This window comes from Tupaia chinensis, unplaced genomic scaffold (genome assembly GCF_000334495.1).
Source record: "Tupaia chinensis unplaced genomic scaffold, TupChi_1.0 Scaffold000294_5, whole genome shotgun sequence".
Lineage (NCBI taxonomy): Eukaryota > Metazoa > Chordata > Mammalia > Scandentia > Tupaiidae > Tupaia > Tupaia belangeri.
The window spans coordinates 2,673,584-2,699,634 of record NW_006159782.1 but is presented as its reverse complement, the minus strand read 5'-3'; the positions used below and the strand labels follow the sequence as shown (position 1 = coordinate 2,699,634).

The 26,051-nt window shown below is 43.6% G+C and overlaps 1 protein-coding gene across 8 annotated transcripts in view; it reads left to right on the top strand.

Moving 5' to 3' along the window:
- The window catches only part of TNRC6B (trinucleotide repeat containing adaptor 6B), a 223,687-nt gene that overhangs the window by 111,432 nt on the left and 86,204 nt on the right, over positions 1-26,051 (top strand). For 7 of the 8 annotated variants that reach the window (XM_014588699.2, XM_006150751.3, XM_006150748.3 and 4 more), the window contains one exon: positions 23,537-23,624. In XM_014588699.2, coding sequence (XP_014444185.1) covers positions 23,537-23,624 — 88 coding nt within the window. Of the gene's footprint in view, positions 1-20,569; positions 20,717-23,536; positions 23,625-26,051 lie in introns of those variants that run through there. The other variant, XM_006150752.3, reaches the window with a different exon arrangement.

The window sequence follows — 26,051 nt, the reverse complement described above, 5'->3', positions numbered from 1 at the left end:
ATGAACAGGGGGAAGAGGCCATTTGATAATATCTTGATGGTACATCAGTGTTTATTATCAATTTAAAATTTTGAGAGACAAAGTCTCTCACTGTGCATTAAATTATTTAAGTGAAAGTACTGACAGGGAGCCAAACCACGGGAAAAAATTTACTCGTTAAATTTGAAGTCATCAAATGTTAAGTTGCTGCCTTTCTTTATGTCTTCTTTCTTTCTTTTTTGGCTGGAGAGCATGTGCACCCACCAGAGAGAGAGAGAGACAGAGAGAGGGAAACTGGGAAGTCACCTCCTAGTGAGCATGGCCGTGCTTCATTGCTTTTGTTCTTGAAATTTTGGGCATGCACACATAGGTGTCTGGCATGGTTTTCAAGCCTCCAGGTCCCAGACTTGAATTGTGGTTGACCATGTGGGATTCTAGCGCCTTAACCACCACACCACCTGTGGCCCCAGATTCCTTTTTGTAATATTAAGGAGAAAAGACAGTTTGCAATCTGTATACTCCACTGCAGCCTAATTCTTATAGTGGTTTCTGCATTACCACTGCCCTTGGAAAGGCCAATGTGCCTACCCTACTTTCTTCCATTGAGTTGCCATTAGTCCTAAATTTGAGGTTTTGTTATAGCACAAATCCGCAGTGTACAGATACTGGTTTATTGATTTTTTTCATTTGCTAGAAGACATGTGTACTGACTAGGGCAAGACAGAGAAAGGGAAGGTGGGAAAGAACTCTCCCCATGGGGGATGGTCACACCACATTCTCCTCTCAACTCCTCCTGGGATTTTGGGCACGCACGCACATGCGCCTGGCATGTTTGTCGTGCCTCCAGGTCTGGAACTGGATGTACGCAGTCGGCTGTGTGGGATCCAGCCACTTGAACCACCATGATGCTACCACTGGCCTGGATATTTGACCTTCTGAAACTTGTTCTCATAATCAAGAGTGCTGCCTTTTATTTGACTGATGCAGCCATCCCTTCGCTTTTCTTTCCTCAGTCTTCCCAAGCATTCTTCTCCTGGGCCACGCCTCTGCCCTGGCTGGGTGCACTGTGGTCCTCTGTGGAGCCCATTACCATACCCTGAGAATGCCCTCTGACCCTGGCAACGTTGCCTCTGTTGCTCCTCGTTGTCCTTCAACGCATCGTTGATCGTTAATAAAGCCTTGTGATAGTTAATAAAGAAATAGAGACGGAAGCATCTTAATACTTGTCCAACATAGTAGTTCTTCAATTATCCTTTTGTTGAAATTGGATTTTACTAGTTCTCTAAAATCATCATAAAGTGTTAGGGCTGAAAGGAAACCGATGTTGTGTAGCCTGCTTTGCTGTCAAAGGTAGAGTGCAGGCTCCCAGCACCCTGCCTCGTGTTTTGTGTGACAGTAAGGACCACAAACTATGTGACAATGAAAATCAATCTCATTCGAAACCAGTCTCCTAGGACTTACACATCTATGCAGATATTGAAGAAAGCGCCCTAGCTCTGGTTCATTCTGTCTGGAAAGGGGTTCCAAAACTGTTTAAACCATAAAATATTACTGAAATAAATACAAAAACCTGCAAGGTAAACTGCTTTACAAAGGGGATAAAACTTACGTGGCTCAGTAAATCGTAGTATAATTGTTAAGAGCTCAGGCTTATTTCTTTTTAATATAGTATAGAGATGAGTATTCTTTTAAGCATGCTATGGTATTCTTAGAGACACCGAGCTAATTTCATAATACTAGAAATAATTTTTGTTTGTTTGTTTGAGAGATTTTCACCATAGGGCATGTGCGCTCGCCAGACAGAGAGAGACATAGAGACAGAAAGCAAGAAATCACCCCCCAGGGGGTATGGTCACACCGCAATCCCTTCTCCTCCATTCTCCTCTCGGGATCTTGGGCACGCATGCACACGCGCCTGGCGTGAGTTTTAAGCCACCGGGGTCCGGGACGCGAACCGCAGTTGATTACGTGGGAGTCCAGCGACATAGCCATTACGCTAACTGCTGGTTCCCAATAACACTAGAAATAATTTTTAAGTCCTGTTGTATAGTTACTGCGTGGAAGTGAGGACCAGGCATTCTAAACGGGCAGGAGCTGTTTCTGGGAAAGCTGTTATGGGCAAGGTTTAGATCAGTCCCTGGGACGGTTGGATAGACAGTCCTTTTCAAATTGTTTATTTTATTTTGGGGATTTGGGGTTTGTTTTTGTTTTTAAACTGATAGAAGTACATGTGTGTATAAAAAAGAGGGAGAAGAACCCTGTCAGCAGGGTTTTGTCATTCTGGGGTCCCCTCTCCTCAAGTCTTCAGCTCCTCAGGATCCTGAGCACCCATGTAAGCCTGGCATATTTCCAAGTCAAGGAAATCCAAAGCTGTAGTCAGCCACGTGGCTGCCAGCCTCACGGGGCACTTGGATTACTGCTGCGCCACTTCCGCTGGGCCCCCTTTATTTTAATGAGCATGTCTCTTAAGTGCTTTTCTTGGACCAAGCATATGGATGACACTGGGTGACTGACTAGAGACAGGCAGAAGTTAACAAATTACAGGTGGGTGGGACCAGCAGTTGATGTAATGGCTATGTCACAGGACTCCCATGTAATCGACCACAGTTCGAGTCCCAGACCCGGTGACTTAAACTCACTCCGGGTGCATGTGCGTGCATGCCCAAGATCCCGAGAGGAGAATGGAGGAGAAGGAGTTGTGGCGGGGCCATCCCCACTGGGGGGGTTGCTTTCTTGCTTTCTGTCTCTTTCTGGCGAGCGCATGCGCCCTATAGCAAAAACCTCTCAAAAACACACACACACACACACACACACACACAAACAAAATTACAGATGGGTTCTGTGAACAGCAGGCAAAAGGTCTATTCAGGGAGATGTGGTCGAGGAGAGGGGGTGGGTGTAAGTGGAGGCCACATGAATGGTGCCAGGCCTAGGGATGGAGGTTCACTGTCCACTTGGATTACTTCTGAGGAGCAAGACGTAAGAACTTCTGATGCATTCTGGGAAGCATGTTCACCTGCTTCTTGAGTTTTCCAGTTGGTCTAGGCAGATGACATCACATGCACACCCACAAGGAGTTAAGTTGGTGTCAAAGGCAGGTATCTGATGAAAAGTCAAACTGCCTTTGTTGTTACAGTGACCCCATTGAATTTGTTTGCCCTCCCAGTTTCTCTCCCTGGGAGGCCAGGCTGAGCCCCCTGAAGAGAGGCCATGTCTGTTTCACCTCTGTATCCCCAGGGCTATGATAATAACCTGACACTTAGTAGAGAGGCAGTAAACACTTGTTTAAAAATGAGAAAATACTTGGGACCAGCAGATGACATAATGGTTACATCACTGGACTTACATGGGGACCGCGGTTCCAGTCTAGACCTGGCAGCTCAGAACTCATGCTGGGCGTGTGTTTATGCATGCCCCAAATCCTGAGAGAATAATGTAGGAGAAGGGATTGTGGCCTGGCCATCCTCCTAGGAGGGGTGATTTCTTGCTTTCTGTCTCTCTGGTGAGTGCACACACCCTATAGCAAAAATCTCTCTTTTAAAAAAAAAGTGAGAAAATACTCTGGACTTTTAGAAACATTGTGGAAAGGTGAACTTGGAGTGGGAGAAAAATCAACCAGATAGAAACAGTATATAAAAGAGCAAGAGTCATTTCTGAAGTGAGAGTAATGCAAGCAGAGATCAGGGCATGGTGATGAGGATGGGAGGAGGTCCAGTAGGAGTTCTTTGACTGCAGCCCAAGGAAAGGAAGTCATGGAAATGAGGTCAGGGGCTTCCCCTTCATGGAGGCATTCTTCTCGCCCCACCCATGCCACACCCGCCCTACCATCTACCCTGCAGACTTCGCTGAGTAAACTGATGTGTCTTGTTGGCAGCCTAGACCTTCTTGTGCCTTGGACTCAAAACTAGGCCATTTGTGCTAGGTGTGTTTAGACTGGTTTTCTGTTTTTCCCTAGATTGCTCTGCCTCTCATGGCCTGTTTGGGTCATTTGTTCTCAAATATCCACTCCTCAGAAGCCTTCCCTGTGTCTATCCAGAAGAACCTGTCTCTGCCTCTCCACATCCTGTCCCATTACCCTCTTCATGGTATTGATCACCGCTAAAACCATTGTATTCATTAGTCTGCTGGTTTGGTGCTGCTTTCTGCTGAGATGGGAGTGCAATTCCTGTCTTTTTTCCTCTATGCCGAGTCCCCAGAACAAGGTGAGGTCTACTAGGGGCACCAAGTGAATGCGTAGGGAAACATAACTTTTACTACAGAAAATGATCCTTTGTTTTAAACAGATCACATGTAAACTTGGGTGGTTTTTTAGCACCAGATTTTGATAAAGCTCACAACTGATCTCATTGAGAATTGCTGCTGGAGTAGATGAGGGAGGAGCTTTTACAGGAGAGTTTTTAGCATGTCCTAGCTTGAATGCTCTGGCCTCCTGAACTCCAAATCTGTACTGCCTACCCGCTGGTCATGGGCTGTGTACTAGGTCATCCTTGTTGAAGGACCCCCAAGCCCTCCATAGCCACAGACAGGCCGAGGTGGCCCTGGAGCCAGAGCCAGAATTCCCGGGGACCTGGCGCACCAGCACGTAGCAGGTGCACTTTCCACTCCCTTTGAAGGGTGGGTGGAAGTTTGTGCACTCCCCATCTCCCTTCCCCACCCCTCTGAGGAGCCTTTGTCACTCTCAGCTTTAGAGTGCCCTGGAAGGTGAGGGAGCGGGCTGTTCAAATGTACCTTGCTTGAGGCAGTAGATGCTTTTGTAAATTTGTGTGCAGACTATTGTTCAAATGTTTGCTTAATTCATTTTATCTTAGAGTTTGTTTGTTTTCTTGCCTTTTGAGTTAAGGCTGTTACATTTAGTTTTGGTATTTTGAAATTAATGTTTGATTTCTTATCTCTTTCTTTCAAAAAAAATAATAAAGAAAAGATGTATATGTAACAGTGCAAGTCTTAACTGAAAGCCCCAGGTTGGCCTGAAGGACTGGCAGGTGGTAAACGTGCTTTCTTTCCTCACTTTCTCTTCCCTTTTAAAGCCTTTGTTTTAGGAAAAAGGAAATTGGTGTGTTTGGAGAGCAGTTGTTAGCTTTTCAAGACTAGACTTGTTTGTCTTAATTTGGAGCGTGTCAGATAAGGTGAGAGAGAAGGTAAAGCCTAAAGCAGGCACGTAGAGGAAAGCAAACCGCTGCAAAATTTATTACAGAAGCCCCACCTCAACAGCTTTTAGTGACAAGACTTGGCTGCTTTGGAAAGCTTTAGTTTTTCTGATGGTGGTGGCATCTCTCCAAATGTCCCGTTCCCTGCCTTCTCCCAGTTCTGTTGGTTCCTGTAGGGCTTCCTCTTGTCTGAGCACTCAGGTCAGGCTCAGTATGTGGAGGGAGGATTCCTACTACACTCACAGCCTGTAGCTTCCTTTCTGGAAAGTCCTCATGGATGACTAGAGGGTTACTTGTTTCCTCCTTTGAGGCATATGAATTGTTGACTAGAGTCTGTACCTGGATTCCTAATACAGCTCTTGAGTGTCCAGCCAGTATTTGAGGAGCAGTGTTCCTGCACCAGTTGAGTGCTCAGAAACTGGGTCAGTGCACACACTTGCTATTTAGCTGTTCATTTTCTCTTGGAGATAGTTGAGTTAGGTGAAGATCGTTGACTACTCCAGTCTACCTTTCCACTGCCCCTTGCTCCAGATCACCCACTGGACATTCTGCCCAAGCCTGTCCTTACCCCAGGTGTCTTGTGTATGAGAACTAAATGAGCCAGGAGGCCATATATGGGGTGGTTTAATTGACGCTCCTAATGGTTAATGTCTTGAAGTTAAGGTGTCCTGGCCTAAACATCTCTTTTTCCATTTTAAGGTGTAGCCATGAGGCAAGATGACTCATACCTAATAACAGAGGTACTGTCAGCCTTGAAAACAATGGAGACACCAACAAAAGCTTAATCTTCGGAGACTCTTTTTCACCATCTTTATCGTTCAGTGTTCTGTCTACCATCTCATAACCCCTTTTCAGAGGTAAAAATAGGGAGTCCCTGGAACTTCTCAGTTATCCATTTACAGCTTAGCCTACATCTTCGTGTTTGGGGGTACCTTAAGTCACCTCTGTTGCTGCTATACAGAATGCTGAGGTGTCAGTAAAAGGGTAAACAAACAAAAGGGGATAAACAAAGTTAATGGAAGTAACCAACTCTGTAAAAATAAAAAATTAATTAGTACAGTTTATTTCTAAGCAGAATATGAGTGACCTAGGCCCAGAGAGGAGACAAAACATGCCGTTCTCGGGGTGATCAGGTACAGGGGGTTCTTTTATTTCATTTTGAGAGTGAGAGACAAAGTTTGGAATTTAATGAAGAGTTTTTCCATTCATCTGGTCCAAAAAGGCGGGGCATGGGGTGGGGCTTATAGGCTATAGGTCAGTTTTACAGCTTTTAAGTTGGTGATTTGAAAAGGACAGTTGCTGAGATCAGAAAAGAATGTACTTTAACAGAGATAAGAAGGCTTAATAGATATCACAAGTATACCATGCCAGGGACAAGTGTAAAAAGAATCCTATTCTCTATGGGTCAGAATGGTCCCTTACTGTTTTTGGGCGTGCCTCTCTCTGGAAAGGATTTTGGAAAATAGAAAAAAGCAGTCAGACTTCAGTCCTCAACAAAAAAGGCATCAATTAAAGGAGACTGGTGGGTGAAGGAAAGGCTTCTCAGCTGTTTGAAAGCCTTAGCTGGGACCAAAAGAAAGAAGTCCAGGCAGGAAGGTGTAGCAGCCAGGGGACAAAAAAGGAATGGGACTCTCTTAGAGGGAAGAGGAATGTTCTCGTGATGGACTTTCTTCAGAGTTCAGGATAGCATTACTGTCTTAACTGCTGTGTCTTTCAGATTCATGTATATTACTTATTCAAATAAAATAGGTTATTTTTTATTTGAATTAAAAAATATTTCTTTATTTAATTTCATTTGTTGTTATTATTTATTTTGTAATTTAACCAAAGCACAGAGAGAGCACAAGAGAAAAGGAGAGTGAGAAAGCAAGCCACCAGGTCAGGGACTTGAACCACGGTCAGCCATGTGGGAGTCCAGCACCTTAACCACCACACCACCTGCCGACCCTTTTATTTGGGATTTTTTTTATCTTGAAATATTAGGTTGTCCAGAAAGTCATGATAAATTTTTCTATCCCAAAGTGCATTGTGACTTTCTCGATCACTCAGTAGTTGACTATTCATGTATCGGGCAGGTGGCATGGTGGTTAAAGGCACTAGACTCCCCCATGACCGACTGCAGTTCGAGTCCTGGACCCTGCATCTTGCCTTTTTTCTCTCTCCCTCTCTGGTCAAATTAAAATAAATAAAGTTTAGTAAAATAGTTCTTTAAAAAAATAATCTCTTGTGCCCTTTTACCCATTTTCCCTGATTGGTAACACCTTACTGTATTTATTGTCTTTTTTAAATTGAATCTACCTAATGAAAAAGTGTATACAGTTGTTTTACCACCACCAGCTTTTCCTTCTCTGCTGCAACAGTATTATTAGTTTTTTGTTGCCTTCCAAGGAACCTCTGTTCATATATAAAGAATTATATATGTTTAATCCCCTCTTTTATCCTCCTTTTTTACATGTATGTGGCTCAAAGTACACTTCCACACCTCACTTTTTAAATAAAAAGAATAAGCTCTAAAACCTAGCTTCATAAGTACATAAAGAGCTTCCTTTTATAATTGCATATATTCATTCCCTTGTGTAGATAAGGTGTACCTTAACCAGTTCCCAATTGGTGGACCATTTCCGATCTTTTGACTGCGAACATTGCTGTAATGAATGTCCTTTGCACAAATAATTCCCCACACTTGCCATTATTTTCTCATGATAAATTCCTAGAAGTAAGATAGCTGAGTCAAAGGCTGTGTACACTTTCATTTTGGTAGACAACTGCCAAGTTACCCTCCATAGAGAGTGAAGCGGTTTATATTGTCACCAGCAATAATTTGAGGGATGAAAAACTACATGGAAAAAGTATGTTGAAATCTCTGTATATGCAAATAATGTGTCCTTCCGTCATAGGAAATGAGGCTGGCCTTTTTTTGCGTTTCTGAACTTTTTATTTCCTTCTCTGTGAACTGCATATTTCCTTTACCCATTTTTTTAATTAAAAACTAAATTTTTGTCTTTTCCTTGGTGATTTGTAGGGATTCTTTTTATGTTGTAGAACCTAGCTCTTTGTGAGATAAATTGCTGGTATTTTCCCCCAGGAATAATGACTTTTGTTCTTGGTTGGTTTATTTATTTTTTGTTGTTTGTTTTGCCCCGGGGTGAGGGGCGTGGCCACTCTGCAGTGCCTTCTACTCCATTTTCCTTGGGATTTGAGACGTGCACACACGAGACTGGTGTGTTTTTCAGGCTCCCCCGTGACTTCGACCACGTGGGATCCAACCACCTTAACCATTGTGCCATCTGCTGGACCCTCCTAGTGGGTTTAAATCATCATAATTGTTATTGCTTTATATTGTCACATAACTGTCGTTTGTGTTTGCCCTTGTGAGTTTGTATAATTAGAAAGTCTTTTATTCTTATGAAAAGAAAAGCTAGCCGGAGTTTGAATGCTTTAATGGTTTTCTTCCTTCCTATCGTCCATCTAGATCTTTCATCATCTGGTTTTATTTTCATGTAAGATGTGAGGGAAGAGGCACAGTGGTTCTTTTGAGTACCTTCTAAGGAGTGATGTGTGTCTCATACCTCTCTGTTACCCACTGCTCCTTCTGGTGTTTTATGCGTAATAGGTGCGTGATGTGGAGGAAGAACCTGAGGTTGGGACCAGCGGTAGCACCCCTGTGCTGGGTATATTTAGGTGCTTTCCACTATCTCTATCAACACAGCTACTCTTCAAGAGAATTGTAACTCCCTCCCCTCTATTTTTTTAGAGGGAGAAACTGGCTTAAGAGGTCAGATAATTTGCCCAGGTTTTATTTGCCCATGGTCCTACCATTCATGTCTGAGTTAACTGATAAGTTTGGTCTTAAAACTGTCAGGCTCCAAAGCCTAGTCTTTTCTCTTTAGTTGGCTACACTGTAGAAGGGGATCGCCTTGGAAAAGGATCCGCTTGTTGTAACTGACTGTGCCTGGGATAGTGAAAGATAGAGGCAAAAGAATTTTGAAGATAATGATGGGAACCTAGGGTCCTGAAATACAGAAATACTGTATGCATTCATAATGGAATTTCTGGACTCAAAGGATATATACTTCTTGGGGCCAGCAGGTGGCGTGGTGGTTAAGTTGCCAGACTCTCACATGGCTGACCATGGTTTGAGTCCTGGACTTGAGAGCTTGCCTTTTCACTCTCCCTCTCTCTGTCTATCTCTCTATATATCTAGTCAAATTGAAGACTAAGAATAAACAAACTTAAATTTTTAAAAATTCTTAAAAAAAAAATGGATACATACTTCTCAATCAAAAATGAGGGAAGATATCCTCTTGCTAGCTTGTTTAAGAGAAACTTAGTGTGTTGGCCCCATCGGGTTTTAGGTTAAGGGAGCCAGATCCCACATGGCTGATAACAGCTCAAATCCTGACCCTAGCAGCTTGAAAAACATGCTGGGCACATGTGTGTGTTGCCCAGAGTCATGATAGGATGAAAAATGAAGGAGAGTGAGAGGTATGGAGGAAGAGGGATTGTGGCCTTCCCCTGTCCCATTGAAGGGTGGTCTCTCTCTCTCTCTCTCTCTCTCTAGCAAGCGTACCCAACCTCTGGCTATTTAAAAAAAAGAGAGAGAGGGACCAGCAGTTAGTGTAATGGCTATGTCTCTGGACTCCCATGTAGTTGACTGCAGTTTGCGTCCCGGACCCGATGGCTTAAAACTCACGCTGGATGCATGTGTGTGCGTGCCCAAGATCCCTAGAGGAGAATGAAGGAGAAGGGATTGCAGCATGACTATCCCCCCTCGGGGGCGATTTCTCTCTTTCTGTCTCTCTGTCTGTCTGGCAAGCGCCCGCATCCTATAGCAAAAACCTCTCCAAAGGAAAAAAAAAGAGAGAGAAACTTAGTTATCATCTCAGAAAACCTGAGTATTTACATAGCTGTACTACTGAGATGTCAAAGATTTCAATGGTAGATCATTCACTAAACATTTCCCCAGGTTACCAAAGTAGAAATCAGGTTGGAAACTGTGCATGTAGAGACTAGAATATCATTTTGAATGGAGTTAGGCATCCTGAAGAGTTAAACACAGGTGAGTATTGGCTTAGCTGTTCCCAAACGACAGTATATAAGTGGTATTGTAGATTTTGAGTCATTTTATCATTGTTGTATAATTTCAGTTGAAGAACTGGGTCATGAAAGTTCACAAGTCAGCTTTATTCTATAGTTCATTACTTATTGCTATTAAACATGCTTATCTTTCAGAAATATACATTTCCCTCAAGGTGATTCAATTATTATCACTCAGCTCGCTCAATTTAAATGACAACTGTGCAGGAGAACGCGACTTCCCGGTTTTTACAATTCTGAAAATAGAGCACAAATTACGACTGTCTCTTGTAGAATCTTAAATTCAGAGTTGACTCTTTCTCTGTTAATTTTTTTCAATACCAAGATAAGTGTCACAAATAGCACCCTTTCTCAGAGGATTCCAGAATTAGAATAACAGACACAAACTTAATAAAATGGTAGTGATACAGTGTCTTCAGAGAGCTCACACACTACCTGTCCCACTCCCTGCTTGCAGTGGATGCTGTGTAACCCCTTCGGAAGTCCAAATCTGTTCCATTTAATTTCCGACAAGAGTGTTTGGTTCTTTCTCAAGGCACAAATCTGGAAAGACATGCAAACATCACCTCCCATGATGGGCTACACAGCGAGGAGATAGGTCGTTGTCTGTCTCTGTCCCGTGGTCCATATCAGCTCCAGACTAAGGGGCTTGTCTGAGGAGAGCCAGATGCACCCTTGTTTGAATTTGCCTTTTCCTTTGGATTCCTTTCATTTGAATGATGCTTTTAAAGACTTTCACTCTCTTCACTTCACGTGGCCAGGAAGGCCTCCAGTGGAAAGCACCCAGTGGTGGTAGCAGGAGGCCTCTGGGCACCGCTGTCCTCTCCCTGGGGAATGCTCAGATCATGGCTTCCGCATCAGCACCTCCAGAGAGGTCTGGCTACCTGAGCGTGACCTCCTTTTAAAGCACTCCAGTCCTTTCGCTGTCCTGCCACCCACTCACTGCTTAATGCATTTGGATGCCTCATGCGCTAATGGAGTTTCAAATTGCTGGTAATTTGGGGGGGTGGAATTGCTAACAGTCTTTCCACTACCAAAGGCCAGTTTTTATTTATTCTTTTAATATGAGATAATGATTGTGTTGGACCATGAGTGGAGGCAGGCAAAGAAGAAAAAGACATAAAAACAAAAGCACGTGGCTGCCAAAGCAGCTCTACTCTCTATTGTTGGAAATTCCTGATTCTTGTCCTTAATCACTTGCATACCTCAGAACTGTGAGCTCTGATTGGCAAAATGTCATGTCTTTTCCTTTCCTGTGAAGGAGCCATATTTCATCACTTCTGTAGTGAACAGTTTTTTCTAAAGCCATGGATTGTACTCCTCTTTCTCATTTTCTTTTCAGTTTCCTTGCTGTCGAATGCTAAGGGTTGTGCTTCTCCGGATTTTGTGGGCATGCGTGGCCCTCAGAGCTGAAACATAGTCTTAGTGGTTTCAGATGATAAATGTTAGAGTGTGTTGTAGAGCTCTCTCCATGATATTGTTCCTTTCTTAGCCTGCTTGGCTACTCGTAAAACTACTTCTAATTCAAGCCTGTCTTTAGGAGCATACTATTTTCATTGTAGTGTACAGGAAAGTACTTTCAGGAATAAAACATGAAGTGATGTTTAACAAAGATTTATTCACCAAATCTTAAATTAAACCTAAGGGGTCATTTGAACTTGAATGATCTTATTTTAAGACCAGCACAACCACCAAATGGTTGCAATACATAAACATACCATATAGGTATGACTGATCGAATGAAAGTTCAGGAAAAATCCTGTGACGATGCCGGAAGTTGATGGTGGTCCAGGGAGTTAAAGCAATGTGATGTAAAGGTTAGGGTCTAAAAATTCAGACAATTGTCTTAATAAACTCTCTTACAGGAGGCTTCATTGCATTGAAAATGAAGCTTGACACCATGGTAGGAACGTTATCCACACAGAAGCTCCGATTTAAAGATTTGCGATCTTAGGAAACCGTGTGCACAGCCAGGGTGTAATTTCAACTGATAAAGAGATCTCACTTGTCGGGCTGTGTCTGCCATGGTTGTGCCAGGAAAACAGGGGCCACTCTAGGTACTTCATGCAGGAGAGGTTTATTGTTTTTCCTCTCTTTTTTTCCCTTTCAGCCCCTTAATTGGGGTTAATTGAGATAAACTGATTAAAGTATACAGATTGATCAATTTTGAACTCTATGAGATAATGAGTATGTCCTTCACCCATTCCCCCAGTCTCCTTTTGCCCATTTCTTACCCCTCTGCCTACTTTTTCCTGTCCCTCCCCCAAGCCCAGGTTACCACTGATTTGCTTTCTGTCATTGTAGGTTAGTTTGCATTTTCTAGAATTCTGTGCAAATGGAATCCTGCAGGAGTATCTAAAAGAAGAAGTAGATACTCCTTCTTTTCCATTGTCTTGCACTCAGCTCACTTTTTGGTTAACCCATGTCACGTGTACTAGTAGTTCTTCTCTTCTGCCGTCAAGTAGCACATTCCATTGCATACTATACCTTTTTTTTAATTCTTTTTTTTTTTGGAGAGGTTTTTGCTATAGATGTGTGCACTTGCCAGAAAGACAGAGACAGAGAGACTAAGCGAAATATCACCCCCCGGGGGAATGGCCATGCCGCAACTCCTTCTCCTTCATTCTCCACTTGGGATCTTGGGCATGCACACACATGTGCCTGGCGTGAGTTTAAGCCACCAGGTCCCGGACTCAAATTGTGGTCAATTGCACGGGCGTCCAGCAACATAGCCGTTACGCCAACTGCTGGTCCCAACTATACCGTTTCTTTATCCATTTACCTATTGATGCAGTTGGGGAGGTTGTAGTTCTTAGCTGTTCTCGTTTTAGAGTAAAACTCCTGTAAATATGTAGAAGTCTTTCTTGGACATATACTTTATTTTCTCTAAGATAAATACCTAGGAATGGAACGCCCAGGTCATATGATAGGTGTATGTTTAGCTTTTAAGGGCATTAATAAGGTATAGGTAAGACCTTACAGTGCTCATGGAAAAGTTACTTAGCACTACTATGAAAAAGTAGTGGTCATAGGGCCAGTCAGGTGGTGTGGTATTGAAGGTGGCTGGATCTCACATAGCCAACTGTGTGGCCTGAGTTCCAGATTCAGCAGCTTGAAAAACATACTGGCACATGTGCTTGCATGCCCAAGATCCCAGGAAGAGAATGGAGGAGAAGGGATTGCAGTGTGGCGACCCCCCCCCCGCCCCAGGGGGCAATTTCTCACCCCCACCAGCTCCTGCAAGCCCAGCTCCATAGCAAATTAAAAATTAAGAAATAGGAACCAACAGATGGCATAATGGCTGCATCACTGAACTCCCATGTAGTTGACTGCAGTTCAAGTCCCGGACCCAGTGGCTTAAACTCATGCTGGGCGCGTGTACATGCGTGCCCAAGATCCCAAGAGGAGAAGGGATTGTGGCGTGGCTGTCCTCCATGGGGAAGTAATTTCTTGCTTTCTAGCTCTCTGTCTTTCTCTGTCTTTCTGATGTTTTTGGGGTTTTTTGTTTGTTTGTTTTGGAGAGGTTTTTGCTATAGGGTGCATGCACTTGCCAGAAAGACAGAAAGACAGAAAGCGAGAAATCACCCCCCACGGGGGATGGTCACGCCACAATCCCTTCTCCTCTTGGGATCTTGGGCACCCATGCTGATGCGCCTGGTGTGAATTTAAGCCACCAGGTCCAGGATTTGAACTGTGGTTGACTACATGGGAGTCCAGTGATTACTCCATCTGCTGGTCCCCTGGGGTTTTTTTATTTTTAAATTCATTTCTTCATGAGAGAGAGGCCAGGGAAGAAGGTAGAGAGTCAGGCACCCCCAATAGGGTCTTCACACTGTGACTCACCCTCGTCCTCAGCCAGCCAGGATAACAGGCATCCCACATGGGTCCAGCATCTCAAAGTATTGTATGATGTGCCACCAGCTGGTCTGAAAACCAACAGGCTTTTTGACAGGACTGTAAATGGTGTACCTGAGATAAGGAAGCGACAGGCCCATTCTTATTTGGTGTTGCCTTGCCTAGTAACTGGATGAATGTAGACAAGTTGGAACATCTTTAGGATCTAACTGACCCCCATGGGAAGAGAATGGAAAACCAGGTCACAGGTGGAATGTTTGAAGGAACTAAGAATGCCTCGGAAGCACGATGAGCAACTACAAATATTTAGAAGATTTGTTCTGTGTGATCTGAAAAGGAAAGCTTAGGACCCGTGGGTAGACTGTATAAGGAGACACTTCCCAAGGCAATGTAAGAACTTCCTACACAGCTGCACTAAGCCAGGGTGGAGAGCCATTCTCTTTGTTGGAGATTGTGGTCTGCCTGGCCCCAGAGTATAAGGCACAAATGAGTTCTTTCAAATGAGGTGTTCGTTTTTTGTTGTTGTTGTTGTTGTTGTTTTGGAGAGGTTTTTTTTGCTATAGGGTGTATGCGCTCGCCAGACAGACAGAGAGAGACATAGAGGCAGAAAGCGAGAAATCACCCCCCGGGGGGATGGTCACGCTGCAGTCCCTTCTCCTCCATTCTCCTCCTGGGATCTTGGGCACGTACGCACACGCGCCCGGCGTGAGTTTTAAGCCACCGGGTCCGGGACGCGAACCGTGGTCGACTACGTGGGAGTCCAGCGACATAGCCATTACGCTAACTGCTGGTTTCCCAAATGAGGTGTTCTTCAGATACTGTTTTAATCCTAAAATTCTTTGCAGGGAAACTCCCCTCACACACACACCCATCATTTTATAATTTTTGCCACATGGAATTCCTGCAAATAAAAACAAATTTTTAAAAATACATTGTTTCTTCATTCGGTTTCAGTTTTTCCAAACCAATTTCTTGCCTATGCCTCAAAATGTGGAAACTGGGGGGGGGAATGTGAGAGAGGCTGAGTCTGCAGAAGTCTTTCTGCTCCGTTTCATTGATTCTGAGGTGCAGGTTCTTTCACACACGTGCTGTTTCTGAAGCCTGTGTTCGCCGTACTGATGGCACCCGTGGGTGTTGATCCCCGACGTTTGTTGCTGTCCGGGTGGTGGTTGTCTTTCCTTGCCTGCACACGCACAGGTTTGGTCCCGGGGAGTCCTGATGTCGTCATGTCAATGGAGTTTAATGCATAGTTTCATACAGGAGTCACTTAATTGACTTTGAAGTACCTTCATAAAGATCAAGCTGTAATTTGGCATTGAAACAGGAATAATGAGGTGTAAACTTAGTGCTAATGAGATTCTGATTCAGCAAGAAACGACTACAATTCTATACTTTCTTAAAAAAAGAAACAAACCAAAGGACATTTATACCCATGTTAGTAAAAGCAAGATCCAGGGGCCAACTGCTTGTTAGATAGAAATCGAGATTTGTAGGCCCCATCCCACACCTACTAAATAATATTTAACAAGATTTGCACTGAGGTTGGAGAAACACTGCTTTATACAGCTTCAGAAAGGAAGGTAACTCACATGTAGAAGGAGCTGCGCTACATTTTGTTACTACTACCCAGAAGTATTTCTGGGCCAGTATTTCCTTACTAAATACAGAAGTGTTAATATGTTAGATTTTGTTACTACCATACAGAAGTATTACTGGGCCAATATTTTGTTACTACATACAGAAGTATTACTGTGTTACATTTTGTTACTACCATACAGAAGTATCACTGGGCCAGCCTGTGACATAGTGGTGAAGGCAGCTGACTACACAGTTCTAGGCCTATACCAAATGACTTAATCTTAATGCTAAACACTAACTTCCCCTCCCCCTAAAAAAACATTCTAAGTGCTTTGTGTACCCAAAATCCTGAAAGGAAGAAATGGAAGAGATTATGGCATGGGGAGTGGTTTCTCACTTTTTCCTGCAAGCCCATGCACCCTGTGGCAAATTTAAATAAGTAAATAAACTAATGGATGAATGGACTATACTTATGCCTCATGATACAGCTGAAGGTGGGAGAAATTTTTATATCCCTCTAAATTAGTGAAACATGCATTTGCCTTAATTTTTTTTTTAGAGTTTACTATTTAGAGTTACTATTTTCTTCCTGTGAATCACTGAGTTTTAGAATGATTTTTTTATGCCCCAGTGCTATTTGGCCTTGCCTACTAATTTAATATCACGTGCAAATTACATTAACATTCCATTAAATTCCCTTAGTCAGATCTAGCAAATGAAAAAAATTGTTGAGAACAAATCCAACAGATATTTGGAGTAACCTCCTATGTAATTTCCTCTGCCTGAATGGATATATATTCCAGGGTGCTCTCTCTTTGTGCATTTTTAATTAAAAACACTCTTAATGGATACTTTAAACACGTCTCTTAATTCTTTTCATTGTATTTCTTTTGTTACTTTTTCTCACCCCAAATATGCATGTGGTATCATTACTCTTTAATTGGTTATGACTGGTAATAGTTTTGTGCCTAGTTATTTTCTTACTGTTTTATGAATTGCCAAGGTTACCTTTTGTCTTTTAAGGAAACACATGTCTATACAAGTCATGTATTTTGGATATGTTTTGAAAAAAACTGTCTACTCTGTGCTGAGCAGAGTTCTTAGTGCAGAATTCTCTCACTGGTGGTTTATCGTGATGCTCTCACAGGCTGGAGGTTGGGCACCTCCCAGTACCACGTCGTAGATCTGGGGGCCTTCAGGAGCTTTTTCCTCCTCGTGAACTCAGGACACTGTTGTTAGAGGTGTTGGCTGCAGGACCACGTCAGCCCGGCCGTGCTCCTGAGATGGGTGCCCTGTGTCACACACAAGCGCCCCTTACTGGCAGAGCATGAGTCCATCTGCAGACTAGAGGGTGTAGGATTGGTGTTGACAGGGACCAGCAGATGGTGTAATGGTTACGTTGCTGGACTCCCACGTAGTCAACGGCAGTTCAAGTCCCAGACCAGGCATCTTATAACTCAAGCTGGGCATGCACGTGCGTGCCCCAAATCCCAAAAGGTGAATGGAAGAGAGGAGATTGCGGCATGGCCATTCCACCTAGAGGGTCATTTCTCGCTTTCTGTCTGTCTCTCTGTCTCTCCAGCAAGCCCACACATCGTATAGCAAAAATCTCTCTCTTAAAAAAAAAAAAGAAAGAAAAAGGAATTTGACAGAGATGAGGCACATACCTGCACAAAATGAAACAATAGCTTATTTGACCATTACATCATTAAACTTTTTAGTATAAGGGTTCTATTGTGGGTTGTTTTTTTTTGTGTGTGGTATTTTAAGTACCTTGTGGGATCTGTGTCTAATGTACTTGATCAATAAAATTTAGGGAACCAGCAGTTAGCGTAATGGCTATGTCGCTGGACTCCCACGTAGTCGACCGCGGTTTGCGTCCTGGACCCGGTGGCTTAAAACTCACGCTGGACGTGTGTGCGTGCGTGCCCAAGATCCCAAGAAGAGAATGGAGGAGAAGGGATTGCGGCGTGACCATCCCCCCTGGGGGGTGATTTCTCGCTTTCTGTCTCTATGTCTCTCTCTGTCTGGCGAGTGCATGCGCCCTATAGCAAAAAAAATCTCTCCAAAAAAAAAATTTACAATTTGAACATATTAGGGTGAAATGTAGATTCTGGGTTTTTAAACATAGATACACACTGCTCGGGGAGGTCTCTGGACAAGAACGTGGACCCTTCCCATGTTCAGCCTTCCAGGGCATCGTGTGATGCTGCTGTGCCACCGTCCGGCCTCAATTCTAGATACTCCCCCCCCCCCATTCTAGATACTTCCCCACCGCCCCCCAATTCTAGATACTTTTGTAAGTGCATTTCTGTAAATGTCAAGACTAAATGGATTTTGTGATTTCTTTGGACTCATGTGACTCACAAAGAGCCGTCAATAAAATGGCTTAAAATCAAAGTCTTTAGAAAAAATTTTAAACAGATAACCAACAGATGAGTCCATGTTTGTAGCTTTTTTTAGTTCAAATTTTTGTTGAGATGATGGTGGCTTCATAGGCAGCTATAAGAAAACAGATGCCACATCCCCGTTAGCTGGTTTCCACTGGTGGGGCAGTGTGCAGAATGCAGTACAGTATCACAACCAATAACGTGGCAGTAATTCATACAGTACGCCCATGTTGTCTAGATTCCCAGTTTTGCTTGTACTTTTGTGTTTAGCCCTATATGGTTTTTAATTTTATTTATTTATTTATTTATTTATTTATTTCAGTGCTGTGTGGTTTTAACCTGTGTGGGTTCATGTATCTACTGCCACTAAAGTAGACAGAACTGTTCCACCACCACAGGCCTCACCAGTGTCACCTTTTATTGTAACCATACCTGTATTGCCCTCATCCCCACCCCCCAACCCCTTGCACCCTCTGGCAACCACCTTTGTCATTTCAAAAATGTTAAATGGAACCATATAGTAAGTAACCTTTGGCGTGGGCTTTTCTTACTCAAGCATCATTTCATGATTTATTTATTGGTATGTTAATAGTTTGTTTCTTTTTATTGTGAAGCTCTCTTCGATATCCTTCTTGTTGCTTATTCTACTCATAGTAGAGTGCACAAGTGCTCACACATGACAGGGAGACGGGGAGGTCGGGGGAAGGGCAGGGAGGAGCCTTTGACAGGATCTTCCAGCATACCGTGGCAGTCTCTGCCTCTCCCTCACGTTTGAGGGGTTTGAGGCAATTGAGGCATGAATTCAGGAGCCATGGGTCATGACTCTACTTTGTGGATCTCTTACCTGGATTATCACAAGCCACGACATAACATGTCCAAGGTCTGGCATGTTCAAAATGCAAAAGGACTGCAGAACCCCAGAGGTCCCCTTCACTGCACCCCGCAGTGCAGGACAGACAGCTGCAGCCAGAGGAGCACAGCCCCGTCTGCGGTGCCGGCCCATTCAGCTGTTCAGAAAGCTCAGTGGAGAACCCCAGGAGGGAATCAGCCCGCAACTTGTTTGCTGCTGAGTTCTGGACTCCAGCGGGGTGCCTGACAGCAGTTGGCACTGACCACACCTCGGGGCCTTGATATTTACATTTTCTGCTCAGTCAGTCATCTCCCTTAGGTCTCTCCTCAGTGTCGCCACCTCACAGACACCTTAGGGAAGCATCTCATGAGAAGCTGCCCACCCTGGACCCCCCCCCCCCCAAACAGACCCCTTAACTTAGCTTTACTTTCTTTGTGGCATTCGTGAGGGTTTCCTGGTGTCGTGTGCGTGCGCTCTCTCTTTCTAGAATGTGAGCTCCCCAAGGACAGGGGCTGTGTCTCTCGCCCTCAGTCCTGTCCCAGTGCTTAGATCAGAGCCTGCACATGACGGGCACGTGGCTTATGTGTCCTAGATGGCTTACTCTGTTGTTCTGGATGGGGCAGGAAGTGGCGCTCACTCGTGAATCATGGCTTCGGTTGACTACGTGGAGGCCTTCCTGTGTCCCAGCATTGGTGCCGGGTGCATAGGTCCGACAGAGGTCGACTCACTTGCATTCTTAGGCTTCATTGGTGTCCAGTGCAAATACCTGTGGCCCTGTGGCCCTCCTTTCTAGTTGCGACAGGCCAGCCACCTGTGGAGACAGACGTGGGAATAAGGGGTTTTTGCAGTTAGGGTTTATGTGTTTGTATACATGAGACTCAATTTGATTCCTTACTCAGTTTTTGAAAGATGTTTGCCCGATGAGAAATGCATTCCCTGTAAGGGGAGCCCCTGCCGCCTCTGTGATTTCCTCTCTGCCACTCTCTCCAATTCTCTGTGCTGTGTCCTCTTTTCTTCCTTCAGGCACACTTTTTTTTTTTTTTTTTTTTGAGAGGTTTTTGCTATAGGGTGCATGGGCTCACCAGAAAGACAGAGAGACGGAACGTGAAAAATCACCCCCCAGGGGGGATGGCCACACTACAGTCCCTTCTCCTCCATTCTTCTCTCGGGATCTTGGGCACACTCGCACACGCACCCGGTGTGAGTTTAAGCTGCCAGGTCTGGGACTCGAACCACAGTTGACTACATGGGAATCCAGCAACGTACCCATTCCGCCATCTGCTGGTCCCCAGTCTTCCTCCTTTACCCTTCCTCCCCTCTGTCTGGAATGTTCTCCCCCAGACACCCACATGGCCCAGTGCTTGCCTCAGTGAGTCTCCATTCCTAGGCCGCTTATCAGAGAGGCCTTTCCTAACAGTCACGTGGACCAGTGCGCTTTCCCTGCTTCTGCCACTCTCCGTCAGTCACCCTGCTCTGTCTTCTTTGGGCACTTTTGCCATCTAAGATGTGTTTAAACACACACACACACACACACACACACACACACACAGTTATCTATCTTTTTTTAATATTTAAAAAAAAGTGACCATTATTATTTTAATTTGCTATAGGGCACGTGCACTAACGAGAAAAAGAGAAAGCGAGAAAGCAAACCACCAGGTCTGGGAAATAAACTCTTCCTGAGAAAGTGAAATTAAAAAAAAAAAAAAAACTAAACTAAATCCTACCCAAATAGATCCATTGTAAAAACTCAGGTGAAAGCACAGCCTGTCTCCTGGAAAGCTTTGAAAAATAATTGTTTTGGAAAAAATCCACTTCTGGTGAGTGTGAATTTCAGTTTCTTTCCCTGAATTACCTGTTTATAGGAAAAAATGTTTGAAAAGGTTAGTTGTTTTTTTAAGGCTGGGTCTTGTGCCTGCCTGGTAGTGCAGCAGTTAATCACTCTGCCTTAGGTGCTGGATCCCGTATGACTGACTGGTTCAAACCCCAGCCGTGGCGGTTTGGAAAACACATCAGACACATGTACATGTCTTTCTAAGATCCTGATGGGATGGAGAAACGGAGGGAAAAGGGTGGTGGCATGGCGGTGCCCCACCGGGGACTGATTTCTCTTTCTCTTGTTCTCATGCACTCTGGCAAGAAAAAAGAATGTGTCTCATTGAAGACTTACTTTTTGTTTTCTAATGTTATATATTGTAAAATAAACTTAATTTTAGAATACTTTAAGATGTAATGGGAAATGGCAACTTAATGGGTTTTTTAAAGCACCGAATATTTGAACAGGAGCTGTCCAGACTGCGGTGGCACCTTTCCTGTAGTGGATTTCACTCTGGAATGTGGATGCCAAGTCACTGGAACTTGGATATGGGGAAGCAAGAGGCTTTTAGAGGCAAACATAATAGAATCTGTGGCTAGCCTATCTTTTTTAGATGGTCAACATTCTTGCCAGTTTTTGTAAAAATGTTTGCCATTTTCTTAAAGAAATGCCCTCCAGTGAATTAATTTTCTTCAAGAGCTTCACACTTAGACTGATGTACCTACAATCTTATTCCAGAGAAATCCAGAATTAGATCTAAGAAATTTTAGTAAAATCTCTTCCTTGTTTGTATTTTAAAGGTTTTTTTTTTTTTTTTGAGAGGTTTTTGCTATAGGGCGCATGCGCTTGCTAGAAAGACAGAGAAAGAGATAGAAAGCAAGAGATCACCCCCCCCCGGGGGGGTGGACACACTGCAATCCGTTCTCTTCTCTGGATCTTGGGCACGCACGCACACGCACCCGGCATGAGTTTAAGCCACCGGATCCGGGACTCGAACCTCATTCGACTACATGGGAGTGCAGTGACATAGCCATTATGCTAACTGCTGGTCCCATATTTTAAAGTTTTCATGGAAGTTACTTTTAGGGTATGAATTTTTGCATTCTAGGCTTTTGCATATTTATTCCCATAGATGAGAAGGAGAAAGGCTAACGTGTGTGAATGTTGACTCTAGTGGCGTGTTGGCAAAGCAGTTTTTAAAAAATTCTTGTTCTCTATAAATAAAACATTAATTACGTTTTCATGAGAGCCTACCTCCGTTTTAGTCCTCCATTGTTTTTGTATAGGTTGACTGTATTTAAATAGATCTCTGCTTCCTAACCGTGAGTCCTTCAGAAACCAACTTAATAATTTTTGTCCTGTTTTACAGACCTGTTACTTACTTAACATTTCCTTACAGTTTGCTTGCTTTTACCTTGGCCTTTTATAGGTGATATCTAGGAATAGGTGGATTTGATACGTTGAGTCACCTATAATCATGAGTACCGCAGGCAGTATCTCATCAGTAGTCTGGGGACCTGGGAACTGGATCTCTTAACTCTCCTTCCCACTTGGAAATTCAATAAACATCAAGTCTGGAGTTTCCTACCCTAAGCTTTGAAGTTAACATCAGTGAGTTGCTTAGAGGGTTTTTCTCAGTTGATAACTTAAAGAAAGTTGGCTGTGTTAGAATAAATGTTACATTTCAAAGTTACTTTTCAAATGCATGGTATAAATTATATTCATTTCTTAAGATTCAACACATGTCCTCAACTGCAGTGTTTATTGTTAGGTATCATTTTAAAAATTCTAGTTGAGTGGAACAAAACTTGATCTTCCTAATTCTCGGATGCAAAAAGCTGCAAATGCAAAGTCACCCAGTAGGGAGTACATTAATCTTTAGGGTACTAGGATATACCTTAAAAACACAAGTAGCGGGGGCCAGCAGTTGGCATAATGGCTATGTTGCTGGACTGGCTATGTTGCTGGACTCCCATGTAGTTGGACCGCGGTTCAAGTCTCAGACCCGGTGGCTTAAACTCATGCCGGGCTCATATGTGTGTGTGCCCAAGATCCTGAGAGGAGAATGGAGGAGAAGGAATTGCAGCATGGCCATCTCCCCTAGGGGATGATTTCTCACTTTCTATCTGTCTGTCTCTCTCTTTCTGGTGAGTGCATGCACCCTATAGCAAACCCCCCCCCAAAAAAAAACAAGTAGAAAATATGTAAAATGTACAATATTATATAAGAATTTTGTATTCACCACTCTGAGGATGTTATGGGAAAACACCTAAATTATGATAAATGCATATGTACCATTATTGACTTAACATATTCTGCATTATTTGTGAGGAATATTTCCAAAGCCAGCTGAATATTGTCATATTCAAATCAGGTCCTTAGCTGAGTGGAAATACATTGATCCTTTGTGTGAGTGTGTGTGTTCTTTTAGGTAGATATATAAAATGGCTTTAGTAGACTTTTTTGAAACTGAACTTAATGTCATGTTTTGCAAAAGGAGCAATAAACCAAGATCTAGAATATTTGTTTGTTTTTAGACATTTATCTATTTACTTGTTGTAATTTTCAAGCTGGGGTCCAAGACTCGAACTGCGGTAAGCCATGTGGAATCTAGTGTTTTACCTACCATGCCACCTCTGGCCCCGTGTACAGTGATATGTAAACACAGTGTTTTATACACCCTTTCGGTTTAAGAAAAATACTGTGTTCTGCTCAGTCACAGTAGAAATGTTGCCTTGCACATCATCTCTAACTAATTAATTTGCTACAAAAATAGATTGTGAATATAGATGTATAACCTTCTGATGTGGCATTACTTTAACAGAGAGAAGGAGCAAGAAAGGGAAGAACAGTTAATGGAAGACAAGAAAAGGAAGAAAGAGGATAAAAAGAAAAAAGAAGCCACTCAGAAGGTGGGTTTAATCACTTTATATCCACCAAGCATCCAGACTCTCTCAGCTTAGAAACCTTACATTTCCGCAATGCTACTGGAGGTATTAAAAGTATTAAGATCTGAAAGTGGGAAAAAGTCTGCATGTATTCCCCTAAAGTTGATGTGAAATAATGCTGCAACTGTTTTTTTTGTTTTTTTTGTTTTTTTTTGAAAATAGCTGTAAACATTGAGAAAGGCAGGAGAGTTATCAAACTCTCAACTTTGTTTCCTCATTTGCTTCATAATTTATCTCCTCTTTCATAAGCAAGTTGACAGAATAACTAAAATACTTGCTAGGATTTGCCCAGGTATTTTTCTGGTCCACCCATAGCATTATTGTTTAGGTTGAATCTGCCTTTTGAGAATTCCATACAGAAACTCCCACAGAGGGTTCAGTGGGCCCGCATAGTATCTGAGGGGCTGGAGCATTGCATGGCTTGGAGAAACCTGCTTATGGAAAAAGGAAAGGAAAAAAGGGGAAAAGATGCGGTCAATATGTCAGCTGTGAGGTCTCAGTTGAAGTGCTATCTCACAGAGTTGTCAAAACAGGAGCAGTTAGAGTGCCCTGCCCTTTCCCCTCTGCCTCACAACTGGTCCCTCTGCCCTGGCCACTGTCGGATCTGGCATAGTCCCTCCTCACTGTTTCTATGGTATCCGGTGAGCTGGGATCTGGCTCAGAGGAGTTGCATTGCTGTCCTTTTTGGAGGCGAAGTGATTTATTGCCAGTTCTTGTTACCACTACTTGAAGAACTGGGGAAACAGGGCCTCACTGGGGGTTAGGCTTGAGGATCCCTGCTGTGATGCTAGTTATCAGAGCTGAGTTTGGGGAGGACAGGTTCCGAGGGAACTCTAGATTTAGAACACAGTCAAGTCAATTGAACAGGAGCCCATAGGGGGCACTGCAAGTTTTCCCAGTTCTACTAAATACAGTATTTCCCATAGTTCAACCTTTTTTTTTTTTTTTGGAGAGATTTTCACTGTAGGGCGCGTGCGCTCGCCAGACAGACAGAGAGAGACATAGAGACAGAAAGCGAGAAATCACCCCCCAGGGGGGATGGTCACGCCGCAATCCCTTCTCCTCCATTCTCCTCTCGGGATCTTGGGCACGCACGCACACGCGCCCGGCGTGAGTTTTAAGCCACCGGGTCCGGGACACGAACCGCGGTCGACTACGTGGGAGTCCAGCGACATAGCCATTACGCTAACTGCTGGTTCCCCCATAGTTCAACCTTTTGAATTACTGAGATAAATCATGTATGAGTCCTAGTGAATGAGAAATCCTGGAAATATTTTTTTTTCTGAGTTGGATTGCATATGAACCTGCTATGTTAAGCATGGGAAACAGAATTTTGTATTTTCTTCATGATGCGATTAGAAGGAATGATCAGAATTATTCGGTACTGTGCTTTTTAAGATTTTATCTGTTTCTTTGAATAATGGTATGCTCCCCGTCATGTCTCCCTGCTGTCAGAGTACCTGCTTCTAATCTTTTGTTTCCCATGTGAGCTCATTAGAATTGTCTGAAATCTGGAGTAAAGATCTGAATAAAGCAGGACCAGCAGTTAGTGTAATGGCTATGTTGCTGGACTCCCACATAGTCGTTCGCAGTTTGAGTCCCGGACCCGGTGGCTTAAACTCACGCCGGGCGCATGTGCGTGTGTGCCCAAGATCCCAAGAGGAGAATGGAGGAGAAGGGATTGTGGCGTGGCCATCCCCCCTGGGGGGGTGATTTCTCGCTTTCTGTCTCTCTGTCTCTGTCTGTCTGGCGAGCGCACGCGCCCTATAGCAAAAACCTCTCAAAAAAAAAAAAAAAATCTGAATAAAGCAGCCAGATAGCAACCCAAAGGCTTTTTTGTATTTCCTTTTGACTACCCAGCCACATTGTGAGTCATGAGGTTGCCATATGCAGCTGACCACTCATAGCATTTCACTGGCATTGTCCTTGTGACTCTGGGCTCTTGAGCCTTGTGCTCCACACTGACTTGCCCCCTCCCCCCTCTCAGAGTGGTATGAGATTGAAACTCAGTGAAAGCATTTTCCTTCGGAGCACTCACATAGTTCATCTTCTAAATTGGTATGAAATTTGGATTTTGCCGCTTGTGGGAATCAACTTAAATGGGCTAGACACCAGGGAGGTTGTTAACAAGAGGATGCCAAACAAAGTGATTGCTTTACATCATGTACAGTCCAGCTCCATACTTGTCTTAGTTTTTGCTAGAGGGTGTCTGTTCTCACCAGAGAGAGATGGGGTGGGGGTGAGAAAGCACCCCCTGGGAGTTGTCCAGGCTGCAATCTCTTCTCCAGTTTCCTCTCAGGATTTGGGGCACATATGCCCAGCCAGCCATCTGGGATCCAGCACTTTGACCTCCACACCATCTCCTGGCCTTCAGTTTTCGTTCTTAACATG